The sequence below is a fragment of the Trichoplusia ni genome, chromosome 8, assembly GCF_003590095.1.
Source record: "Trichoplusia ni isolate ovarian cell line Hi5 chromosome 8, tn1, whole genome shotgun sequence".
Classification (NCBI taxonomy): Eukaryota; Metazoa; Arthropoda; class Insecta; order Lepidoptera; family Noctuidae; genus Trichoplusia; species Trichoplusia ni.
In genome coordinates, this window is record NC_039485.1 from 13,895,784 (window position 1) to 13,923,298 (window position 27,515).

The 27,515-nt window shown below is 39.7% G+C and overlaps 2 protein-coding genes across 14 annotated transcripts in view; one reads left to right on the top strand and one right to left on the bottom strand.

Moving 5' to 3' along the window:
* The window catches only part of LOC113496463 (alpha-catulin), a 67,788-nt gene extending 61,733 nt beyond the window's left edge, over positions 1-6,055 (top strand). For 3 of the 5 annotated variants that reach the window (XM_026875693.1, XM_026875694.1, XM_026875695.1), the window contains one exon: positions 112-891. In XM_026875693.1, coding sequence (XP_026731494.1) covers positions 112-354 — 243 coding nt within the window. In that variant the 3' untranslated portion in view covers positions 355-891. Of the gene's footprint in view, positions 1-111; positions 892-916; positions 1,017-1,667 lie in introns of those variants that run through there. The other 2 variants (XM_026875697.1, XM_026875696.1) reach the window with 2 other exon arrangements.
* Positions 6,056-6,138: 83 nt separating this feature from the next.
* Positions 6,139-27,515, bottom strand: part of LOC113496464 (septin-7) — a 37,203-nt gene continuing 15,826 nt past the window's right edge. For 7 of the 9 annotated variants that reach the window (XM_026875707.1, XM_026875705.1, XM_026875704.1 and 4 more), the window contains 9 exons: positions 17,381-17,707; positions 16,538-16,697; positions 16,205-16,415; positions 15,703-15,958; positions 15,288-15,483; positions 14,842-15,010; positions 12,490-12,568; positions 12,090-12,310; positions 6,139-8,756 (listed from right to left, as the gene is read on the bottom strand). In XM_026875707.1, the coding sequence (XP_026731508.1) occupies positions 8,705-8,756; positions 12,090-12,310; positions 12,490-12,568; positions 14,842-15,010; positions 15,288-15,483; positions 15,703-15,958; positions 16,205-16,415; positions 16,538-16,697; positions 17,381-17,707 (1,671 nt within the window). In that variant the 3' untranslated portion in view covers positions 6,139-8,704. Of the gene's footprint in view, positions 8,757-12,089; positions 12,311-12,489; positions 12,569-14,841; positions 15,011-15,287; positions 15,484-15,702; positions 15,959-16,204; positions 16,416-16,537; positions 16,698-17,380; positions 17,708-19,564; positions 21,261-24,932; positions 27,513-27,515 lie in introns of those variants that run through there. The other 2 variants (XM_026875699.1, XM_026875701.1) reach the window with 2 other exon arrangements.

A 27,515-nucleotide genomic window follows, 5' to 3' on the forward strand; every position in this document is an offset into this window, starting at 1 on the left:
AATTATATTTTTAAATTTCTTTTTCGAGCAACACATCGCACTTTTTGACAGTTTAGTAAATTTTCTAGGAAATTTAAAGATTTTAGTGCATTGGAACGTAATGTTCCTTAGGTACCTTTGCCGTGGGAGGCCCGTGTGGGAGTGGTTAAAAGGCACCAGAGTGTTGCACCCGTTAAGTACTTTAAAGATTATATTTCATTCGTGATTGTTAGACTTTCGGGAAAACGATGGAACAGTGTGACTAAAATAACGAGATTTATTCTTGATTACAATTTTATACACCAAATATTAAATACTTGGTATCCATCCAGCAGTTTCCTTGCGAAAAGATCAAGAATAAATCTTATTAGTTGATTAGAAAATAGTTTGAAACGTATAGTAATAGAACAGTTTAATACGAAGAGTCCCACTTTTATTTACAGTTTATTGTTGTATTCTGTTTTATATATATGTTTTTCCTTCCTCCATGCACCGGGTGGTTCCGTCCACTCCAGGGTCTTATTCCGCTGGACAAAGCGATAAACAAATCCTCCGCCCAGACGAGGGACGACTCGGTCTGTCTATCTCGCACCTCACATGTATATCACTTCACACATTCTCACGTATCTATATGTGTAACTGTGTATCGTAGTTTACCTCAGCATGATAATAATAATGAACATGCCCATCTCAAGTGTATAGATTAAACATTCCACAGTCATTAAGTCTACAAATAATTTCTGCAGTAATTGATTGAGAATATTCTGCTAAATACATCATGTTCAATGTGGTGATTGCTATTTCCTTCCTCGTGTAAAATGTTCAGTGATAAATACACGTGTCTTCTATTCTTTTCTTATTCCTAGTCCTCTCCTATCCTTTTATGCTTTTCATAATTAATTTTTTTAAGTATTTTTTTTGTTACAATTATTTTCAGTATTCCCTATGTATGCCTGAGAGAGTTCCTATGCATTGGAAGCCAAATTTACAAAAAGCATCCACGTATAAGAGTGAAAATAGTGTACTGAATGGTTGAAGTAGGTATTTATGTGGATTCAGACTTGTGGTTTTCTCTAACAAATCAGTTTGTGTACAATGCAAATATTAACAAACTGACGTTTGACTAATTCCGTGGATTTAGTGTAGCATTGTTTGGTGTAACCTATAGCTATCTTAATGTTGTTGGTGTGATGTTGCAAGTGATAACTTATATTACTTACTTAGATTAGTATATGTGTGGTATTTTAATTAAACATTCACTTTAAGTTTATGTACAAACTTTAAGTGAATCAGTTGTTTTTTCTCCTTGTAAGTAATTTTGCTACAATATTAAATATTAATCCTTTAAGACAAACCAAATCATTTAAGTCAGTTTAAAAAAAAGACATGAGGAAAATTGTTAGACCCAAATTATTTTTTGTTGCAATTTTAACTTCCTGACTTCAGCTACTATTAAAGAGAGCATTGGTTTGAGAGCATGGTGTGTATCGTCAAAAATAATTTAAATTCAATTTTTTTGCTCGTGTAACAACGCGTGTATGATTTAATACAACCAATATGTTTGACCAAAAGTTACTTTTAAAAAATGTTAACACGGGAAGATATATTTTACTACCGGAAATTGCTCTATCCCCACTCAAAAATACAATGATAAGGTGTTTTGCTAACTTGTACATTGTGGGGTACAGTACAACCTTGACTTCACGGGGCTGACAGCGGGCGGCGCGAGCGCAGGCGGGCGCGGCACGGCGCGGGACGAGGACGCGGGCGGCGGCGGCGGCGGCGACGCCAAGCCGGGGGGGAGCAGCTCCGACACGGCCATGTGACAGTACGGCATGGGCCGGCGCGGCAAGGGCGACGCGCGCCGGACCAGGGTCAGCTTCCTCTTGTTTTAAAGACTTTAACGTCTTAAAACAAAACGTCGCCTTAGGTCGGGCGCACCGGCACTACACTCGTACCCATAAAACTGTACTACGATGCCCTTAATAGTTTTAGTGGATTGAAGGCTTGACAAATGTGATTTTTAATGGCAACTATTGGCTATTCGGTTGATTTCGAAACACAGATATTAGGTATCTAGATGAAGAAGTTAATTGAACAGGAATGAAATAGGTAAGAAAAATATGATGGTGACACAACGAATAGCATTCTGTACAGTTTTATGAAGTACAAGTTCGGTGCCGGCGCTATGGACCACACGCAATAATGTTTAACTGTAAACAATGCCTACACGCAGTTAAATGTCAGTGCGTGTGGTACTATCACCCCGACAACCCTTGCTGTCAAATGATAATAATTCGCGAAAAATTGCGATTATTGTATTGTTTGCAGCAACATTAGTGATAATAAGATGGACAGTACGATATACTAAGTAAGTTTCTGCAGAGCACTTGCGACACACAAAGCGTCTTATCTATTCAAATCTTAGTATTTTTACTCTTAATGCTAGCTAGCGAGCGTGCGGACGCGACGCCTTTGGCTGTGGATCGACAGTAATAAATAGTTTAATATAATCAATTGTTGTTAAAACTGGAGCCTTTAACGTTAACACCACAATATTTAATATAAATTTTCTCTAACGTAGATTTCAGTGCTAATATATTCTATTAATAGAGTCGAGTCATTTACAAAGCTGTTACAGAGTTATTATTATTAAATGCCTCGAATAGAACAACTTGTGATCAATAATTAAGAAGAGTGAAATCGTACAATAAATATAATACTTGTTACACTTTCATAATGTTACACATTGTTACAATTAATACGTAAACAACACAGAGAAGCATATTTTTTTAAGTTTCCCTCTCTTAAGCCTTTACAATAAGTACTTTTAATCCAACTGTCTCTTACTATGTACCTACTAACTATACTTTAGTCGTCCTTACTATTGTTTACACCTAAGCTACCCACTTCTCTGCGCACCCTCTGCACTGTCCGTATTCCTGTTGCACTTTACTTTGCGTTGTGCACGTTTGCTTCCTCACTTTCTTTTGGCGTCGATGGATTTATTTTGGAAACATGCTACTTTACCACATTATACTTCAAAACGACACAGTGTTACTCTTGCATTCGATGTTATCGCATTTTAGTCATTTCTCCTTCTACGAATTCGTGTACATACATTAGAATACGGTCATGTTGACATTAACGTATGCAAGTGCCCGTGCGGCGTGTAAACATTGCATGATTGTGAATCGGAACAAATAGATGTGTGTTGCATGTGTGTACCGTGGTTAAAGTAATGGATGTCGTACGTCATCTTTCCGACGGAGAGGATGTTTAAAGTTAAGATGAGGGAAAATTGACTCTGGTGGTTGCATCAGCAACTCCCACGTCGCCCAGAAACACAGTGTTATATAGACCCAGAACCAGGCAGCGGGCGCAGAATGCGGGCACTCGCGGGCCCCGCATGCATGCCCATGTGACTGTTGTCGGCTGACATGCATGTAGCGCGCATCGCGGCATGCTGCAACATCGCTGATAGGCTGCTACAATCATGACTTACAGCAATAATCAACATATCAGTTTGTAGGTTTATACATCCAGCTGCCTACAGGCGAACGACGAAGTCGTTATTTAGTGTGTAAGAGCTTTGTTGTTAATATTATAATAACCGTGCCTAAATACCGACAGTTCAGTAGACTATATTTATTTACACGATGAAAATATTTAATAGTACTTAGGTCCAGAGCAGTAGCTTATATCATATCGTTGTATAAGTAAATCAGCAAATACTACAAATGGGTAGATATTTATTGCAATATTTTCTTAGCCTGATCAAGGTAAGGGCGTGGAGATACCTAGGGTAATGGAATAGGTATGTCGTGTAAGTAGTGTGTAAGTGCCCACAGTGTGCCACATCCCACAGTATCAGTAGTCCCGCTTAGCCACCGCTCCGACGGCGCCCGCACTGTCTCGCCGGCCCCGGTGCCTGTCTTCTGTGCTCGAGCTCACTCAACACCGGTCTATATAACACTTCGCTTGTTTCATGCATACTTTTAGCATTTACTCTTTCTAACTTACTACGTGAGCAATGTTTGTTGGCTTTCATATTCTAGTTATATCTAACGAAATTGTTATCTAATACAATACTGACTACTTTTAACTAATCTTTAATCTTGTTTATTGCCTTCTTAGTTATTTTATAGTCCTAATATATTAATCTAGTTACTTATTATAATGTATCTTTAAGACAGTTTCAATTGTAATACGAAATGATTAGATTAGTCACCCACAATATTTAATAAACTAATGTAAAGAGCTTGACGAAGCTTTATAATGAAGAGTTGTGAATCGAACATGTGGCCACGTAACGATAGAAACAAAGATTAGCATAAACTGCTTTGACTGTTAATAACAATTAAGTTTATTAAGGATTTTCACTAATTTTAGAGAAGCGACATTGTTGATCGATCGAGGGCAAAATTGTTTAAAGAGATTGCTTTCACCTAAATTTTAATACATTGAAGATTGCAGATGCTCTAGACTAGTTCTAATATATGAAGCTGGTTTAATTCAAAGCTATCTGAAACGTCGCTAATGCAATCATATTTTGTTCAAAGAATTGTGCCAAACAATTCTGCATCTAGCATGGTTTTGGGGATGAAAGTGTTCATTAAACTAGACATTGTCGGAAACATTAAAGAGCTAGATAACATTATGTGGGAGAAGACCTCCGTAGCAGTGCAATTAACAGTCACTGCATCTTCATGGTCATTTCATGGTATAAATTGAACGAATACATGGTATAATTTATGAATCGCTTATAGTATCATCGGATAACGTATATTGTAGGTCGTGAATACAATAGCTGTGCCATTGTGCCTCCTCGCGTAGAATAGTACCAGCGTAGCAAGGGCGGTTAGCCGGGTAGCACCAACACAAAACATATTCCGCGTGAATTGTTTCATTTGTCAAACAATAATAGTGAGCTACACAATAATTGACAATCATCATTAACGATATCATAATTTATTGAATAGTATATAAGTAGAGTTTAGCGATACAGTGATTTGTGATATTACAAGATACTTATCGAGATTTAGTACAACGTCCTTTAATTTCAAAGTTTTTATAGTAATTAACTTTAGTAACACGAATGAACACCAAAATAGTTAAGATAAATATAGACAAGGTATATAGTTCGGAACATTGCCGAGAGGACATTAGAGAATCTTCTATTTTAATTAGATTAGTAGGCAACATCCGCTGAAACCAACTGCCTATATGCGAATCATCACATAGCAGCTGATGACACATTGGTTCAAGCGCAGTTCAATTAGTTAGTAAAAATTATGGCCTGTGGAATAATATCACCTACCTCGATGCTGAGCAATCTAACGCAAAGATACAACTTAGGAGTAAGATAAATTATAATATAAAACGATTTCTTTGCACTTATCATGCGTAGAATCATTACTAGTGGCTGAGTTTATGTTACAAAGTTAATAAATAAATCCTAATAAAAAGTGAGCTTCCGTGAGTTGAATGCCTAATAGACGAGTCCTTGTCACGCGTTATTTGTATGACGCAACACAATTGCAATAAATAGAACATATTATATTAATCCTACATAATAAGTCTAATAACACACATAAAATGATGTGCAAAGTAAATTATATTAACTACATATATTTTCTATTAATCTCTTACATGTAATGTGTAAATTGATTACCATGAAGGAGTAAAACCCCGATTAATAATAGATAATGTAAATAAATTAATTTTGATAGAATTTAATTCAGTGAAGATGTCTTAGTTAAATCACGTATTATCGAATACTTTAAAACAACTTAATGTTACTTTGTGTATAAAGATTTTATTGTCGATAAACTGTTGTGATTGTTATAATATATTTGAAGTTGCATTTTCATTATTATAAGTAGAAGTATATTTTCCATAGTGCTGCCAAAGATATTTAATAATATATCTAGATGTAGTAATATTGTTTACATAACAGATATTTTGAGGTTGTTCGTGAATTTATGGATTGTATTTTGATGTGGTCGACGAATGTAATAACACTGTGTACGTGATCTATTACATCACCAAATAAAAGGAGAATTCATACGAGAAATGTTTGTTTGTCTTTACCCCCAGTTACTTGCGGTTCCCAGATGCCAGATGGTGCCTATTTAAGTATAAAATAAAACGATCTACTCCTATATATTACGTATTTATTTATATTTATTTAAAGGTACAATATATTACATCGTCTGAACTTCCTTCGTCTCCCAACACACATCACAAGTCCATCGTAATGACTAAGCAAATGATCTGTATGGTAGTGGGCCGAAACCCTACACAAAATACAAAATTAAGCATAATCTTATCACCTAAAGTACTAAATTTAACGCGGAAGTCAATACTGTAGTGGAGAAAATAATACAAAATTATTTAAACATGGCATGCTGATTAAATAAAGATTATGCATGTCTCATAAATTACGTGTCATCTAGTAACATAACCTGACAAATGATAATATATATTTATCCGTATTAGTATATATAGTAATGACTAACAAAATATTTACATAACCTAATATAAGACTGATAAGCGATATATTGTTGAATATAAGACTTAAGAAGATTATTAAAACAACAGTAACTTTATAGCATGTATTGAAGTCGATCAAAGAAGTATATGAAAGTTTGACAACATAATGAATAGGTATAATACTAGACTGCTCCATGCGCTCGTCAACATTGTTGGTGAGAGATCCTTACATCATTCCCTTACACGTTACTATAAAGAAACGCTAACAACTAGCTAGAGCTAGATTCTATTTCACAACTGAACTATGAGCATATGTTAATATCACTAAGCACAATATAACTTTGTATAGTTATAACAAACGCCGAATCAAACCTCAGCCAAGGTTCATGAATGCATCGATCAAGCCCAAATCTTATTACATTTTATTATATAGAAGTAAAAAATATTTCATATCTAATTCACTTTTAAATTTAGAATAGTGTATTATCTAAGATGAACTCTAAGGTAATCCCTCTCTACTTATAAATATAACAATAAATAAAAGCAATAATCGTGTATTGTAATATTATGCTATATTTATCAGTAAAGAATTAGTGCCTATGTTTAACTTTACCCAGGTTTTGAGCTGAATCTATCACGTAACTGATTTAGTTGTCTATCTAGTGTTAGTAAACATAATAATATAAATACAAATACAAAGAATTTGACATTCGTCTTCGATTAAAGTATACCATTATTATAAGCTATTTGGCATCTTTATGGACGTAAATGTCTAGTACTAAGCTGTAATATTGTTTGTGCTACATCCGACGCTGCTGACAGCTAAACAGTTTCAAATAAATAAATAATCATATAAAATATGTTTTACAAAATCCTTTGGAAACACAAGAAGTATAAAATTAGGCCTCACTTATCATAATAAATGCTTTGTCATGGAAAAATCTTATAAATAAAATACATACAAAAGTAATCTCATACAATGTAGACTCGTTTAATTTTGTATTGACATCCTCAACGCACGTCAGTTACAATGTTATAAGATCCTGTAGTCTTCATTAATCGTTGTCTCATTATGCTACGTCATACAACTATAAGTTACTAATTAGTTAAGTGCGCCGTGTGCGGACCGTGGTCCTCATTATATTACTATTCCAGTTGCAACACTCTTAAAAGACCAATCTGCAAATGACGTAAAAAATCTCAATATGTGAAGTAGAATTACGAGAATATAGTAAAATACAATATTTTTGGCATACATCAAACAATTTCTTGTGAAATACCTAGGCTCAGTTACAGGCCCTTTTTAATCACTTGGTGTTTTAATCAATCAAAGTCGATGAATTTTCTGATAACAAGTAATCATAGGAAAAAGGAAAATGTACTGTCCTTTCAACCTAGAAATGCTAACAAAACATTCACCAATACAGTGATTTAGTCACAGAGACTTCAATATACAAAAGTACAAGTTTGAAGTACGGTAAACGGTGAAGCTAACACTTAATGTGAACACACATTGCTAGACAGAAGACAAAAAGCAATTTTATTGAAAAATATGGTGTTGATGACATAAAAGTTACATGTCACAACACTGAAAATGGCACTTTATAACCCAAGGTTAGGTTGACAAATAGAAGTAGCCGAGGACAAGTCCTGTTTATTTCAAAACAATGGTTTATCATGAAATCTATGTTTTTAAAACAGTTCAGATCACGATATGTACAGTCGCAATAAACTAATGTTTTGTCAATTCTAGAAGATTCAGAACGTATGATCTATTTTATTAAGTGAATAGAGTTAAAATACATTATACAGGTATTATGTTGGAAAAGTCACAGTAAACAGACATTTTAAAATAATTTCATCGAGTATGACTTGTTATCCAATAGACGACCACGCTTTAAGAATGCGGTCAAAATCTCATATAGCATTATAGTTATGCACTAGAAAATCATCGATCGAAGCTACTCGGATAATTCGGTATTGCCGAATAAAAGGCTGCATGCCTAGGCATGTGTATTCCGTAATTTTAAAATTTAAAACGCTATTCTAGGAATCAAACCTCTTTTTGTACTCGGACCTCAGTTGAATCGATACCAAAATTTGTTATTATCTTAAGCTGAGTGTCGGCCGTGACAACGGACACTCGATCGATGATGCTGCGGCGACCGCGCCGCGAGTTAGTCACGCGTGAGTAACGGTGGGTGCGAGGCCGACGAGACTGTAGTCGAGTTTAAAACAAACCTTTCTTTTTCTTGTCCTTCTTTTCCTTGCCATCGACAGTCCTGGAAAACATACAATACAGCATATTAGAAATTTTGTTAGCCTTCATCGGACGTAATCATTTTGAATATATTTCAAAATAACTTTGCCATGACTTAACAGCTAACTAAACTGCAGAAAGAAATCAGCTGTAGATTAACGTTGACTCTCGACTGTGATGGGTTTAAATATGATTAAAGATTAACATCATAAAAGCCTTTAACTGAAACCCAAACTAGTTTCAAAATTTAGAGTCAAATTAAAATCTGTAAGAAAAAAGCGGTTACGTTACCACACATACACCGAACATGATAATGGCGACGCTTAATGGTAGAGGCCAGTGGTCTGTGTACCTTAGGAATGGTGCATGAGTGAGAAGCCGTTGGAAGGTGGCGAGAGTGTGGCGATCCTAAAGAATGATCTAGGATAAAAAAACACGACCCCCGCGTAAAAGCATTTTGTGTCCTGTGTCAAGGGGAGTTTCACAAACATTCAATTTACATGCAATCACCCAGACTTGGACAAGCATTCGTCAATCGCTTGTTCTACGCGGGGATCGAAACCACTGCTCTATGTGTTTGGCGTGGTGACCTCAACCACTCGACTATTCGTGCAGTCATCATATTGTGTACGTACTCCTTGCTGTTGGCCTCGAGCGAGCGGCGGCGCAGGTCGTCGAGCGAGAGTCCGGTGTCGCGCTCCCAGGCGAGCTTGTCGGCGTGCAGCGCGCGCTGGCGCTCGTCCAGCTCGCGCGCTGGAGTGTGGCGGCCCTAGGGAATGGTGTATGTGTACGTACTCCTTGCTGTTGGCCTCGAGCGAGCGGCGGCGCAGGTCGTCGAGCGAGAGTCCGGTGTCGCGCTCCCAGGCGAGCTTGTCGGCGTGCAGCGCGCGCTGGCGCTCGTCCAGCTCGCGCGCTGGAGTGTGGCGGCCCTAGGGAATGGTGTATGTGTACGTACTCCTTGCTGTTGGCCTCGAGCGAGCGGCGGCGCAGGTCGTCGAGCGAGAGTCCGGTGTCGCGCTCCCAGGCGAGCTTGTCGGCGTGCAGCGCGCGCTGGCGCTCGTCCAGCTCGCGCGCTGGAGTGTGGCGGCCCTAGGGAATGGTGTATGTGTACGTACTCCTTGCTGTTGGCCTCGAGCGAGCGGCGGCGCAGGTCGTCGAGCGAGAGTCCGGTGTCGCGCTCCCAGGCGAGCTTGTCGGCGTGCAGCGCGCGCTGGCGCTCGTCCAGCTCGCGCGCTGGAGTGTGGCGGCCCTAGGGAATGGTGTATGTGTACGTACTCCTTGCTGTTGGCCTCGAGCGAGCGGCGGCGCAGGTCGTCGAGCGAGAGTCCGGTGTCGCGCTCCCAGGCGAGCTTGTCGGCGTGCAGCGCGCGCTGGCGCTCGTCCAGCTCGCGCGCTGGAGTGTGGCGGCCCTAGGGAATGGTGTATGTGTACGTACTCCTTGCTGTTGGCCTCGAGCGAGCGGCGGCGCAGGTCGTCGAGCGAGAGTCCGGTGTCGCGCTCCCAGGCGAGCTTGTCGGCGTGCAGCGCGCGCTGGCGCTCGTCCAGCTCGCGCGCTGGAGTGTGGCGGCCCTAGGGAATGGTGTATGTGTACGTACTCCTTGCTGTTGGCCTCGAGCGAGCGGCGGCGCAGGTCGTCGAGCGAGAGTCCGGTGTCGCGCTCCCAGGCGAGCTTGTCGGCGTGCAGCGCGCGCTGGCGCTCGTCCAGCTCGCGCGCTGGAGTGTGGCGGCCCTAGGGAATGGTGTATGTGTACGTACTCCTTGCTGTTGGCCTCGAGCGAGCGGCGGCGCAGGTCGTCGAGCGAGAGTCCGGTGTCGCGCTCCCAGGCGAGCTTGTCGGCGTGCAGCGCGCGCTGGCGCTCGTCCAGCTCGCGCGCTGGAGTGTGGCGGCCCTAGGGAATGGTGTATGTGTACGTACTCCTTGCTGTTGGCCTCGAGCGAGCGGCGGCGCAGGTCGTCGAGCGAGAGTCCGGTGTCGCGCTCCCAGGCGAGCTTGTCGGCGTGCAGCGCGCGCTGGCGCTCGTCCAGCTCGCGCGCTGGAGTGTGGCGGCCCTAGGGAATGGTGTATGTGTACGTACTCCTTGCTGTTGGCCTCGAGCGAGCGGCGGCGCAGGTCGTCGAGCGAGAGTCCGGTGTCGCGCTCCCAGGCGAGCTTGTCGGCGTGCAGCGCGCGCTGGCGCTCGTCCAGCTCGCGCGCTGGAGTGTGGCGGCCCTAGGGAATGGTGTATGTGTACGTACTCCTTGCTGTTGGCCTCGAGCGAGCGGCGGCGCAGGTCGTCGAGCGAGAGTCCGGTGTCGCGCTCCCAGGCGAGCTTGTCGGCGTGCAGCGCGCGCTGGCGCTCGTCCAGCTCGCGCGCTGGAGTGTGGCGGCCCTAGGGAATGGTGTATGTGTACGTACTCCTTGCTGTTGGCCTCGAGCGAGCGGCGGCGCAGGTCGTCGAGCGAGAGTCCGGTGTCGCGCTCCCAGGCGAGCTTGTCGGCGTGCAGCGCGCGCTGGCGCTCGTCCAGCTCGCGCGCTGGAGTGTGGCGGCCCTAGGGAATGGTGTATGTGTACGTACTCCTTGCTGTTGGCCTCGAGCGAGCGGCGGCGCAGGTCGTCGAGCGAGAGTCCGGTGTCGCGCTCCCAGGCGAGCTTGTCGGCGTGCAGCGCGCGCTGGCGCTCGTCCAGCTCGCGCGCTGGAGTGTGGCGGCCCTAGGGAATGGTGTATGTGTACGTACTCCTTGCTGTTGGCCTCGAGCGAGCGGCGGCGCAGGTCGTCGAGCGAGAGTCCGGTGTCGCGCTCCCAGGCGAGCTTGTCGGCGTGCAGCGCGCGCTGGCGCTCGTCCAGCTCGCGCGCTGGAGTGTGGCGGCCCTAGGGAATGGTGTATGTGTACGTACTCCTTGCTGTTGGCCTCGAGCGAGCGGCGGCGCAGGTCGTCGAGCGAGAGTCCGGTGTCGCGCTCCCAGGCGAGCTTGTCGGCGTGCAGCGCGCGCTGGCGCTCGTCCAGCTCGCGCGCTGGAGTGTGGCGGCCCTAGGGAATGGTGTATGTGTACGTACTCCTTGCTGTTGGCCTCGAGCGAGCGGCGGCGCAGGTCGTCGAGCGAGAGTCCGGTGTCGCGCTCCCAGGCGAGCTTGTCGGCGTGCAGCGCGCGCTGGCGCTCGTCCAGCTCGCGCGCTGGAGTGTGGCGGCCCTAGGGAATGGTGTATGTGTACGTACTCCTTGCTGTTGGCCTCGAGCGAGCGGCGGCGCAGGTCGTCGAGCGAGAGTCCGGTGTCGCGCTCCCAGGCGAGCTTGTCGGCGTGCAGCGCGCGCTGGCGCTCGTCCAGCTCGCGCGCTGGAGTGTGGCGGCCCTAGGGAATGGTGTATGTGTACGTACTCCTTGCTGTTGGCCTCGAGCGAGCGGCGGCGCAGGTCGTCGAGCGAGAGTCCGGTGTCGCGCTCCCAGGCGAGCTTGTCGGCGTGCAGCGCGCGCTGGCGCTCGTCCAGCTCGCGCGCCTGCGCCTCGAGCGCGCGTCGCGTGGCCTCGTGCCGCCGCGCCAGCTCCGCCTCCGACTCCTTCAGCTTGGCGCGCTTCTCGCGGACCTTCATCTCGAACACCTACACAGGACACAATATTACTAGTAATAATACCCACAACATCTGGCTGTTGAGAACAAAGTACAGGAAACTTTACACTCGGCTATCTATTGGGCTTAATTATGAAAAAATTCAACGACAAAGGAATGATCGAAAAGACCAAACGAGTTGTAATATTAAAAGCAGAACAAACTACAAACCTGTTCCATTTCGCTTTCCATTTTCTTCATCTTAAGATCATGTTCTCGCTTTTCTTCTTCCATTTGAGCCAAAGGATTCCTGTGAACAAATATTTAAATTTAAATAACAATTCCTCTATTGTAAAACGCACGAAATAATAACGAAGTTTAGATTAAAGAAATATCACAACAAAACATGCAAGACGCTTTTTGGGCCTGTACAAAAAGGGTTAAAATGTCTACAATACATTCTTTTGTTATACATATTTGTGAGACAATGCCGTCAAGATAGACGTCACTATTGTATGGGCTAAAGACAAAAGAGGGCGAAGCATTTATGAAATGTGGGTCACAGATTACAAGTCTCTTTTGAACGACGGGCAATTTGTCTAGGCCAATTTCTCAATTGGGAACAGTTGACGAGCAATTTGTTCATTAAAATTTCTAGAATCAGGATATTTGACATGCCAGACAATTGTGTGTTTATATTGTGTTATAAATGTTATATACGTATTATTACATATTAAATAAAATATAAATCAAAACACATAAAGCTGAACAAATAAAAGCAAAGCATGCATATTATAAAAACCAAAGCTACATACATTGTAAGCTACATATCTACTACCACAATAAGGCTGAAAGCTTTAACTTTTTATCCATTTTAACTATGATTCATTTCTGACGTCAAAATACTGCAGTCGTAAATGATAATTACCAAATTGAGTACAAACAAATCAAAAACATATTCAAAGTTACAGCTTGCAGGAAAAATTCAAGATTCTTAATCTGAATATAAAAAGAATTGAAGAACTAAAATGGTTGATAACAATAAACACCGTGCTATGTGTACAAGCTGCTGTTATGTAAATACGTCAAACGCGACGACACTTACCAAACGGTCATGAAACTGTTCATCAATCCTTGCGGGCACAAACTGAACACCAACACAACCAAAGTTAAAGACACATGGCTGTGCCCCGCAAACACTTTACAGTGGCATCAGTAACAACAAACAGTGGACAACAACAACACGAGGTGTGAAGTAACACAGACTTTTGAGAAATAATTTGATACTAAAAGTAACGAATATACACCAAAGAGACTCCTATACTCATACTATGATATCGTCATAGTGTACATACGATATACTTTATTTTTTTTATTTCTTTTTATCGCGTTTATTTTTGTTCCGGCATTGGTTGTAAGAAAAAGCATCATTTTGACAGATCGAGATCAAAATTATACATTTACATTTCCATATACGGATATCCAATCAACTCGATTGGTTACCGCGGCATAATAATAATAGCATTGTCGTTCGAAAGCGAATCCAACGAGCAGATGCTAGTTTGTCTTCAAATAATCAAAACAATAACATTAGCGACGTTATGGTCGCTACTGTTAATATAAGCTTGAGTCTCTGTAAAGTATTATTCGTCTACTTTGAATATTAAATACTTCTATTGCATTTTGATACGAGAAAGTAGCATTAACGCAAACAGTATTACGTTAGACTGACCCGTATTTTTTATTAAGTGTGATTTGCCTTTGTAGACAGTTTACACGACATTCGTGTGCTTATTACACAAATAATGTTGAGAAATCAGCGTGCAGCCAAGTGTAACACACGCAAATTAGTTCAGAGTGTTCAGACATCACTGTTTATACACATCGAATGTAACGACGAATAAATTGTTATTAATGCCACCGTGTCAGCGCGTGTACTGCAAGTTATTATGATAAATGAATTACGTCATGGATATTTTTAAAAGTAAAATTACTTTCATGATATTCAGACACAATACTTTTAAAATAACCCATGAAACAGAGTATAATGATACATTAACAATTAATATTTCATTTCTGCATGCCCAAGCACAGAACGTTCATAAATCACAGAACATGAATGCAGAGCTATTCAATAATATGTATCTAAAGAATACAAATAAAATAAAAAATAAAACTCTGTAGCACACAACTGCGACAGTATTAAGAGAAAATAATTAATGTTGAAGGTGACCAGACATGCAGTAATGAAAAAAATCATCAAATACAACAGTTGAGTTTGTTTCAATGTGAGTTAAATGTTAAAATATCCTTTATGAAATCCCAAAAATAAGTCTGGTCACCTTAAATGCGGTGACAGCAGTAACAAAATAAATAAATGTTAGAATATTGTTAAATATAAGTAGGTTTTAGCAACCCCGTCTACTTAGGTTGTTAGATCTAATCATGCCTGTTTCAAATAACTTTATTAAAAGATCTACTGAGACCAGAGAAACAGGTTAACTTTTAGTTACTTAAAATTATTTGTTAGAGCACAGTTATGTTTGCTATTATGAGTAATATAAGTATGAGATTAAGTCTTACTTGTTGGAGTTGATCCTGTGCGGCTTGCCGTCGTGTGAGAGGCCGGCAAGCTTGCGGCAGCGGTAGTTCTCGTAGTGCACAGAGCTGGTCACGTCCTTCAAGTCCTGAAGGTGCGTCCTTATCACCATGTTCCGCAGGGCCAAAAAGTCGCAGTGCTCCAAGTTTTCAACTATCGATAAAAAGGTGTTGTTTGAAAACGTCAAAATGGAAGCAGTTCACAAAATCACTTACGATCCTATTAGCTAGACCAAAACAACAGCGTGATAAAGCTCTATCAACACCAGGCGGAGCTAATATAATGTTGTAAGGTAAATTCTAAACACATCCCTTGTCTGTACATATACAAATAAATAGGTTGACACAAAAATTACTATAATGTGACAATAATGGGTTTTGGAGGATGAGGTCTCAGGAACAATCTGAAGCAGTGTAAGTGTGATGCGTACCCTCAGCGATGCCCCAGGGGTACTTCCTGCCGCGCACGCGCTTGCCGTCGGTCTCGATGACGGTGTTGGCGCCCACCACGGCGAAGGGCACGCGCGTGCGCAGCCCGCGGGCCGCCTCCGCCGCCTCGCCCTCCTCGCCCGTGCTCTCCGGGAAGTCGTAGATCTTGATCTTGTGTTGACTTATTTCTTTCATTATCTGTCGATTACATTATATTACGGAGTGATTTTTATATTACAGACTTTTGGACATTGATAAAGTCGCTAAGAGCGCCTTAACTTTAGATGAGATAAATGCTACGATCAAAATTACACGTCGTGATGCGGTGATGTGGTGACCTTAAAAACTACTCGATATCGCAAATAATTCACCAGAAGTTATAATTTATATATTTTAAGACAAAAAATCCAGTCTTACCTGTTCTTTAAAATCTTTGCACTCTTCCGGGGTCATAGTGTCGGCCTTGGCGATGACTGGTATGATGTTGACTTTGTCTCCGAGCCGCTGCATGAACTCGACGTCGAGGGGCTTGAGGCCGTGTCCGCTGGGTGCGATGAAGTACAGGCAGCAATGCACGCGGGTGTCCGGCGGCGCCGCTTTGCGGGTCACCCGAGATTCCGCGTTTAGGAACTCTTCATACTTCGACTCAACGAAGTCGATGATAGGTTGCCAACTAAAATTAAATGACATTTATACAATCAAGAATTGATCACTTATCAATTAAAACGTTGTCAGATTTATAACTATTTGACTAAATTATTGTCCCCCGACCCCAAAACCCCCAAGACCCCAAAACAAATTCTTTTTTTAGTGATCAGTTTCAGAATGTCTACCTACGATGAATATTTTTCGTGTTGAGTCTTATAACGACAATATTATTGCATGTTACGTAGCTGAAAGGATGTTTTGAATTGCTCACCAATTGCTGTTGTCGACTGCATCGCCGAAGCCGGGTGTGTCGACGATCGTTAATGTGAGGTTGACTCCGTTCTCCTTGAGTATCACAACGCTTGTCTCGACACCAACTGTCTTCTTTACACGTAGCGATGGGCCCGGGTGTTTATCCCGGTCGTACACGTCCGTCAGAAACAGTGAGTTTATCAGCGTTGACTTCCCTAATCCTGTTTCACCTAGAAATTAACAAGTTAGGTATTCAATTATACTTCTTTATACAATTTTCTATTGAAATTATTTGATACACCGATGACATCTAAAGACAAATAACAATTAGTACATAACTTCATGAACTTACCTACAACCATTAGTGTGAATTCAAATCCTTTTTTCACTGCCTTTCGGTATACTTGGTTTGGTAGGTTTGCAAATCCAACATATCCATCTAGTTCTTTGGTTTTTGGCTTTTCTAATTTAGGTAATTCTGGTTTTGGTGCGACTGGTGGGTGATCAGGCTTCTGAAAATGTTAAGGAAGTTTATATTATATACCCATACAATATACAACATAAGTAACATATATACGTGACTATTATTCAATAAAAATACGCAAACTTTTTAATCGCATTGTTTAAATATCCCCAACGAATACAAACAGTGTTATTGTTCAGGAGCCCGCATATAATGAGCACTGTTATGAGATAATGATCGTCGTGATTGTATGCAATTTATTATTAGCGTGGCGAAATAGGTAAGCGCTCTTTATGATCTACGTATGCACGTGATGGAAAACTAGGAAGTTCATATTTAATTATAATTTCTCCCTTTTATCTTTTATAATAATTTTACCCCACCTTTAAATTAAAATGACCTGAGGAGTAGGAATGCAAAATTATTTTGCTTCTGGAACCTATCACATCAATTGCTCGTATTGATGCGATCGATTTACATGACATGAAATTAATAGTATCTTCTGAACTCTACGTTTTCTGGGTAACTCTAAAGAGGCTTGTTGTAAGACATTAAATATTTAATGACTGTCGACGATTAACTTGTGCTTGTCCGGGTAATCAGCTTAAAATGCTTTCATAGACACGTTGGCAATAAATTGTTTGGGAGTAAATAGTGATCTCCTGTTCTTTAGCGCTACCGCTAATAACGAATTAGTGTCACTTTTGTAATAGGATATACTAGTATAGCTACCTTGATAATGTTTTCTGTACTCCTGAGAGGCGGGGGCGCAGCAGGGGGTGCTGACGTGGGCACGGGCGGCGCCGGGGTCGGCGGTGGCGCCGAGTTCGGCGGCTTGGAGGCATCGACTGAGACACTGTTGCTGAGCTTGTTGACTGTACCGTTTGACTCATGGTGGTTGTTCTCAAGCTGGTCGGGCAGCGTGGTCGCGCGCTTGGCGAGCGCGTCCTTGAGCACGGAGGGCGGCGCGGGCGGCGCTCCTATCGGCGGGCCCGTCGCACTCACGCCGCCACCACTCACCGAGTCGGACTTGAAGAACAATTCGCGTTTACTTTGTAACTGAAAACAAAAACAAAACCATGTTATAACTAGGTAATATTTGTACTTAATAGGATAAATAATCGGTTGAGTAGCAAACGTTAACGTATACAACTACCTACGTCAAGGAAAACTGTTTATCAATGCTCTAACTAAACATAAAGCACTGTATTAACGTCATCGGTATGTATCACATGTTTCCAGTAAACTTCTCATGTAATAGACCTACATAATGAGAGCTAATTTATATCCCGCGGCGCAGATATAAATTAGCTCTCAAATAATGAAGAGAGTTGTATGTATCACAACAGCCTAACGCAGTAAATACAGACATATCAAACAAGTATAGCTGTGCGAGTCGGTCTAGTCGGCTCCATGCGAGCGTCAGATGACTCACCGATTCCAAGGTAACGTTACTGGACAATGTAGTAAAAATATACCTAAGTATAAGACATCATTAAGTATAGAAGGATAATACATCGGATGAATGTAAGACGTACCGCATACTAATAGGTCGTCATTAACGCACGGCTAGGTTCAGTTACGATACAATATGAGAAAGTATTATTATAAATAAGAGAGCATCTCGAAAACAAGGCAGTTTCACTTTAATATAAAACGAATACGTGCATGAACCGAGCACGCATCGTTGCGTCGATGAAGTAAACCTCGCTGTACCAATAAGTAGATACTAATTACGAAGGTGCGAAGATCGAAAGCGTTGACTCACACAGTGAGTGGTGCTTGAAACAGATTGCAATTCAATCCAATCAATGATTACTGCACTTATACATTCTGAAATATTGGTACTTCTTACTCCAAACTATTAACTACTTAAGGCTGTTTATTATCAATAGATTTATATCCAGATGTTTACGCAGGAATGCAATTGTAACAGAAGGAATTAAAAATAATAATAGGCAAATGTAAGGAATGAGGACAATACAAATATTTCTTGACATCTGAGCCAACACAAAATGGCACACCCATGAGACAACTGTAACTCGAAAACAATAGTTACACAAGCATAAGAAAAATCCCAAGTATTATTTTTATAACATAATATGATAACCATTATACGTGCAGAAGTTTGCCATTAGGTTTTATAAATAATAAACCCGTATGCACATTTTGGAATATGCAAAACGAACAAGGTCTTGGATATGCAAACACGTATGCAGTTTTGTGAAGTGCGACGACCGTAATGCGTCTGTGACGGTCGATTCTAATAATATCTGCAAACGATGTTCCAGGCAACACACTAACACTATCGCCGTTAACCTTAAACTTACTCATAGCATTTCGCGAATTGTTGGTTACGAATATTTAAGACTACAAATAAAGGTTTGGAATGGAAGTAAAGGAGGTTTTATAACCATTTTCTTCGGTACTGTAAACCAGATGGGAGAATATAGAGCAGTGTCTGTCTCCGCCAGCTGACAGTTACATTCGCGCAGCAGTTGCAACATCGACACACGGCGCATCACGCATAGAATACATTTCACCATTTCACATGACAGCACACCACATCTCTCCAGGTTTATTGTTAAATACAACGGAAAGAACACTTGACTACGAAATTGGTACTTCTATATGAACAAAGTACATGATGACAGAGTACCACCGGCTCACTGAAAGTGCTTTCTTGGCCACACCACTGCCATCCGGCGAGTGTTTACCAGAGCACGGACATTGTACTGTAACGTAAATAATCAAACGGACTCAACATCGAAAAGGAATTTGTTTGTTTGTAGAGCAAGCACGTATAAACAACATACACCAAACTTGGAAACAAGAATACTCAATCCTGAAGTTAATTCAATTACCAAATCTGTTGCACTAAGTCACAATTACAACTCTTAACACATTTTTACTTACATCTTCACCATCACCATCGACTTTCTTCAATTTGTTTTTGTTTTTAAATCGTTTTAGACTAAACCGCTTCTTAAACATGTTTAACATGTCTTACTTCTTAATTTCACCGGTGCAAACAATATTCAATGTCATCACAATGATTCAACGATTTGTAAAATGATTTCATATTATTACATGAAACAAACTAACACCACTCAACAGGGATAAAGTACTCTGCGTACCTATAAAATACGCAAAAACTAGGAAAATCAGCTACAAGCGTCACGGAGTCGTTTACTCAACTGAGCAAAATTGAATATAAATATCATTTATTGTTTGCGCGAGGTAGTCACTCTGACACACAAGCTGAAACAAAGCTGACTAATATCCAATATTAACTAGAGATAACTAGATGAGGACACGAGGTGTTGTTTAGCCGCTAAGCTGTTTACGAGACACACGTTATTGTGGATCTTTTCACTGGGTTCTGAACATGAATTCCGTTCGTTAAAAGTATCTACATTTTAGTTTAATAGAGCAATGCGTATAATGAACCATAATAGAAAGAGGCAGTGGATAATTACACGAGTGATTGGACAGCAACAATACTGAATTGTCCTTTGTCCGAAACAACAGGCGTCAATAAACGAAATATTGCTATGGATACACAAAAGTGTATTCATTTGTAATCAAGTATTACGTTATCTTAATTAATGTTAATGTTTATCATTGAACAACAATTTTCCATTCGTTGTAATAATTATCTTCTTTGTTTCCTAAGCATGTAAGTACACTTAGTAAAGTAGTCGGACGGTGCAATAACATCAATAAACAGCACAAACGGTATCTTTTAGAATCGTGAATAGAATAGCAAGCAGTTCCATCTGGCGACTCAGCGAACAGATAGCAAGCGCCCGTCCTCGGCCTATAAAAAATGTCGCTTTTAACCACCGAGTATTATAATTGCAATACTTCGCCCGCGGCGCCAGCCTGTGGAGGCATGATTCGCTCGCCACTAAGAAATTCGCGATGACTCTTCCTGCCTGGTGAAGTCTGACTCATTACTGCGCTGTGGCTGGTATTCACCAAAAAAAAACAGATATTGCATTTTTTTTATTCGAAAAACTTGATCACTTTATGATGGTGTAATACAGAATAAGATTCAAATTCTTTTATCAGTCAGAAAACAATGATTTCCATGAAAAATTGTAAATCGGATGTTGATATAATCCTAGTGTTAAAGAGCGCATGAAATCCTTTACTTAGTCAGGGTTACTTTACGGTCAGTATACACAGGTGCGATCGTCTAGATTGTTACGCACTAAGCCACCGGATATTGACTCACAAGGACCACAATATGAACTATTTTAAAGTTTTACACGGTAACTAAGGTGCTTTGTAATCGATTATTTGGAAAAAAAATACGAATTTAATCGATTTTTACTATTATTTCCCCATCAACACACCCCTTTGATGTATGTACATACGTGGTTAGTTGGTGTTTTAACAAATGAAACAAAATGCATTTTTAATGGTGCGTGAATTCGCGTGTACGGTTATGTATGTAGTACATTATTCTGTAAGTCCGTATTGTTTTTATAAAGTTAAACATTTATTCGTGCTACACAATCCAGAACACTGTATCTATTATTTTTCTGGTTTAATAGATAATTATTGTTTTTCGACACTTATATTCAGATCTGAATACTGCTAAGTTATTCGAACAAAACTGTGGGATATCCGTTTAATCTCAGATTTTTTAAATGGCTCTTCGTTAATATTTATAATAAAAATAATCGCCAAATGGTAAATTTTCTCTCGATACAAAAAAAAACAAACAAATATTTTATTGAGGTCGCTGAACGTTCGATTTAAAGCAAATCAATTCAATGACAAGTGAACACCGTGCGAACAGTGAATACAATCACATATGTACGTGAATTTGTTTCGCAATAAATAGATCGGTCGCAATCCTACGCGTAACAGAAATACGATTTTATTAATCTTCAGATACATTACAATAGATGCGGTTAAAGTGGGTGTAGAATCCTCTCGCGTAGGCAGACCGGTGCTTAGACGGCGGCAAACGAGACTATCTCATTGAGACAACTTATATGAGAAGTGCATACTAATGCATAGAAACTATCATAAATTAAAAATTTACAGAGATACAAGTGTTATTACTGTCGTAATGACATATCCAGCGCCCATACTAGACACTTTCGAAATATCTAGTAATCGAAGAGAGTTGACACAGAGAAAAGTGAACAAAAACTATGAGAATAAACTTCAGTAAGTAGGTCTGCGGGTAACAAAAGATTCATGCATTTATCGTTCCACGCGGTGAAGCAAAATTACAACTTGCTAACATTAAATTGTAGGTTTTACACATACATGTCATCACGAACTGATTTTAGATGAAGAAAGTAGAAACTTATTAGACACGGGTATCTTCTCAACAATTAACAATTAATCTCTGATTTATTTTGCTACTTACACAAGCTTCTTTTTCAGAAATAAAGCAGAATGCGATTCTTAGCGGCTACTGAATTATTCATATGACGAAGACGACGACAAGCCTGCCAAGTACCTCTTGATATAGGTATGTGCTCGTTCTTTAAAGTATATTACGAACATCGTTTGACTGCGTCGATGGATTCTACTTAAATTAAAAACTCTGAAACCGTTTAACCCAGATTCATGATTATGGTAACACATCACAATCACGCCTACTCTGCTGACGGGTTAAGTACCTTAATTAGTATAACGTAGATTAATCCTTGACTGTTTGACTCGTGGTGGGATTCTGTGAGTTATAACGACAACCTTAATAAGCATTATTAAATTCTATAAGGTTCCCTCGTGATATTGTTATGAGGTAGCATTATAGTGGACATTTTGTACTCTGGGGGCTACCGCCAACGTTAAAGTAATGTTATTGTAATTGTAGAAGCGTGACAGCGCAATACATGGCGTAGAGCGGCGTCTCTCTTACACACTACCTGCAATAATAATACTTTGAGCGGCGAGTGCTCCTAACTCTTCTACAAAAAGTATTCAACTGGACTAATATGGCGGCTCTTTTGAAAACCGACTCTAACTACGTTTTTCCTCTGTATTTGTTTGTAGTTATTTCAAGTAACGCAATGTTACATTCCATGCCAATAAACAAACACAAATGCTAATACAACCACTGCACTGTAACTATTAGGAAGAACTGGTTAACTATGTCTATAATTAAATTGCGAAATGGAGCAGCAAGCAACGAGTAACTAAAAGAAAGTCAATCGCACACATACATAATCACAATTTGCCACGTTTTGCCATGTGTACCTAGTGCTTATTTTGTACAAATCTTTAAATGACAAAAGATTTTGTTTTTTGTGATACTATCGGCAAGGTATGTTCAAGTAAAATGCCTAGTCCTTGATGGGCAGATAATTCTGCTGGGCCTACGAGTAATCGATTAAAGCACAGGTATTTAGATATTCTACTACAGTCGATACCTAGAAACGTGGTACAAATAGATATTTCCGATCGATATATTCCAATAGACGATAAACTGGGAACGCTAACGACACTTGAGTAGCAAGTTGCATGTCGGACATTATAAAGTAAGCATGAGTAATGAATGATTACAGTCGTTACAGATTTTTTAACTCTAACAATACCAACATAATGATGTAAAATATTAATACGAAAGTATTAGGAATACGTGCGTTTATTACCTCATTTACTCGTTGTCTGATCACAAATACGTCGTTATATTATGAAAGAGTAATCGCGTGTGTCTGTGCAGTTTCATATTGACTTTTTCAACATTTCTATTCGACATTTACACGATTCAGTTAAACCGAGGCTGAGGTAGACCTGGTGTTTTGGTCTCATTAAGCAGTATATGAACTGGCCATGAATTTATTAATTGAGGTTAAATTAATTGTCACTTTAATTAACATTGTGAACTTGCAACGTATACACTTAATGAGATAATTTACAATATAGGTGACAGTTTGGCATATTTCATTGTTTCGGTGTTTTCAGAAAAGCCATTGTAAATATTATCGATGTCGATTTTAACGCGACTATTCTCTAATACCGAATAACTTGTATCTATCTAAAACACATTGTACATATATTGTTAAACTTTGTTTGTGTTTACTGTTTGGTTTGCTTTACAAATATGAAACAGTACGTCAAAAAAAACATTTTAATTTTTTCCTGAAACCAAATTTCACTTGTTCTGTCAGGATTAAGAAAACGATAACATGTTAGACTGTGCTGGATACCGTTGGCCGTCATTTTAGTCATACCGCATTTCGCAAATGCCAATAACGCATCCATCAACTCTATTAAATTTTCACACTCAGGGCTTGTATAAAAGATAGCACTGTTACTTTACAACTGTTTTATTATCTGAGGAATTACTAATGAGCCCATGAGGCACATAAATAGTCGAGACACTAGCAGCCAGAAATGGAAACATTTGTGATAAAACTGAACAGACGGTGACAGTCGACGATCGGCTATTTTGGTACTAATCTATTTAAAATGTTATAAATGTTCTACACGTGCTTATGAACTAATAAATTATGTCATTTAACATATTATTTGACTATTCTCAAAAGGAATTGGAATATATTTCCTTAACTCTTAATTTATATCCTTGAATTGTTTAAAAGTTACTGACTTAAAAATAAGACCTTGATATTTACACTTTACATTTAATTTCATTGAAAGTTGAGCCTAAAATTTCGTGGATATAATGTAAATTAAATACCAATTATGTATGCAAGCAGTCGTTCTAAATACATAGTAATATTTCAAGTTCCTGTGCGATGGGTTGGTTTGAATAAACAAGTTGAGTTTTTTGTTCTTAAGTAACCTATTTTACATGAAATTGTTTACAAATAGTAACCACCACAGCGAAATAGACAAAGTACTGAGGTAACTAGGTACGCGTGTGAGACACGGATAAAACAAGACGCCGAGTGCGATTGTGACTTATTATGCTATAGACAGAGTCATCGACCCGGGAACTGAGGATTAGGAAATGGTTACTCGGTGCTCTCTTACATAAAAATGTTTAGTATCAAATATGTCTCTACATTTGTAACGTTAACATTTCCATTGGTATTTGAGATGCATAGGTAGTTGTACACAAGCGATATGTTGTTCTAAAGGTTCAATTAAGTGACTCTCTTATCACCAGCAGTTTATTTATACTTAGACGACGGAGTAACAAGGTTTTAATTGATGGCGACAAGAATGTAAGTATGTACTAAGAGATAGTGCCAAGTTGCCAAGTCTTAGGGCTCATTGTACATAAACAATCATTCACGATTTTCAATCGAAGCTGTGAAATAATTAACTTTGTTATTGTTTTGTTCACCTCGGCTTTCCTGCGCAATGATAAATTCCTCCAGATATCACGTGGGCTCGTCCAACCGACTTTTGTTTTATCTGTACCACTATCTCCTACGCTGCTAGAACACCTTGTTAACTTTGTTTGAGGCCCATTGCCATTAACTACTGCACGGTTTTCCATCTTGAAAGCATTCGAATACTCTTTGTCAGTTGAGGACGGCAAAAAAAAAACACAAACGACGCTACACTTTCGAATCGTCGACGTATACACTCACTAACTTATCCAAAAGTCACATTTATCTCAAGATTACATTTAAAACTATCTGTTCACGTTCACACGAACTTATTTATCATTATACGGCGATGAAGACTTGTGTTGTTGCACTGGGTGTATTGATTTATTAACACTATAATACTTCCGTTGCTATATGATATGAACAGGTAAAAATCCACTATCTTTTAAGCAAAACGATTAAATTAATAAATTAATTAGTAAGATATAAACGTCTGTGCGTAAGATTTGAACACAAATAAACTGTTGTAATATGAAGCACCGTTCACGACTGTGTCAGTTTGAGGTTAAGTTACAAGCGATACCGGCTGCCGGTTGGCGCGCCGCACCAGCACACGGTTTTATGCCGGTCTCACACGGGGCGATTACCAATACAAAATTTTATATCTGCAGAGTTTATACGACTTAGTGTTATCTAACCAAATCACAAAGATACGAATTATATTCTTATACAATCATATCGAACAAATTATGTAATTTGCGACATTTGTGCTTATGCTGAAATATATGCTTCCAACTGCTGGGTATCTCTTCAAAAATATTTTAATACTTACTTTTAAGCTTTGACCTTGTTATGTTAGTAAATATTTTACACTCATCACACAATGCATACATTAGTCATTGTCAGTTAAGCTTTAAAGTTTAAGATATTTTAAAGTATTTTTACAAGTTTACTTCAAATAAAACACCACGTGTGTATCGCCTTCTTTAACTCAGGTACCGCTGAGTTAATTATGACTATATCTATATAGACGCAAAAGGATCCAGCCCGTCACACTTATGCCCACCAGACACACAAAAGCAACGAGCAATCGTTACCAAAGAGGGCAAAATAAACAACTGATAAAACGCAAAATGGTTCTTAATACGATCGTATCAAAGTTGAGAACGTATCGTTACTTAATGGTGGTTAGCTTTTTATGGGTCGAGCTTAATAATGCAAGTGGAGAACGTGCCCCAACCGCTTTTGCCGGTTAGTGAAAAACTTCAGACCAAATTCGTATTGTAAAACAATGTCGTATTGTAATGATTAAAATCATGATTTATAGTATAAATCCTTTTGAAGTATACACGTATTTCTCGACTAAAATAGGACAATGGAGTAAAAGTTACTTTAGTTCTGGATGCAACAGTTGCGATGACGTCATACTGATAATATTTCCTAGAAATTATACTTGAGTAAACAGAGTGATAAAGAAACCTTTACAAATATCCGGCACTTATCAGTTATCAATGATCCCTTCATATTGTATATGGGTAAAGTTTATTGAACTATGAATTGGGAGCCAAAATATTATTCTTTTTTACAAAGCACTAATAAAACCGACCGCAATTATGTCAGTAAAAATAAAAATATCACAATCGGTAAAAAAGAGATTATTCTCCAAGAAGCGTTCGAGTATTTAATGTTCCAAGAATTATCAGGTCAGGGTGCGACCATGAAACAGTTGTCTGTTTAGTGAATTCGACACATGCGAGCAGAATGAATGTCCGCCACTGCACGAGGTTATTTTTAACCCTGTAGACACGGGGTCAGTCACCCGCTCACCCTTCCCGCACGCCGAACCAGTCCTATCACATGAGGAACTGCGTGGGAATAATATGGTGGGCTGCATGGCCAGCATGTCCTTAAAACCCTTAAGAAGGCTCAACAGATGGCAGCTATCGGGGTCAAATTGAAGACCACAATCATCACAATAAAGGTATATAATAAATAAGAAGTGTTGATCTTGGAAATTCACAATGCATTTGTGATAAGTTCTCTTTGGTCGAATAAGAACAATAATTCCATAATTATTACTCTGCGCCAGGCAAGTTTCTTTTTTGTCATGCCGTTATTTAGTAAGCCAGCTTGATAACTTGTACAGTTGTACTCATTACAAAAATTATGTAGCAAATTTTATGATACTGGCTTTTCAATGTATTCATCTACTTATATAGATGTTGATTTATAAACAATACAAAACGCATCAGGTAACGCGAATGTATACATAAAACAACTAAAGCGCAAGAGCTGCCAACCCTCCAGTAAAGTTGATACAGGATTGTTTTATGTAACACAACACCTGACACGGTTAGGTACCTATGTGGTTATGGTATTGATATTACTCAATGTAAACAAACTAGTTTTAAGCTTAGCACATTACTAAACTTACAGCATTTTCTTACTATTTAAAATTATTTTTTGGGTGTGACTACTACAATAATTATGGACTCCAACACTAAAAAGCGTATTGAGAGGGTTGGACCTAAATAATAACATTTCCCTTTTTCGGGGTGCGTTAACTAGGATTAGGGGAAACGTCGAGGGTGCAC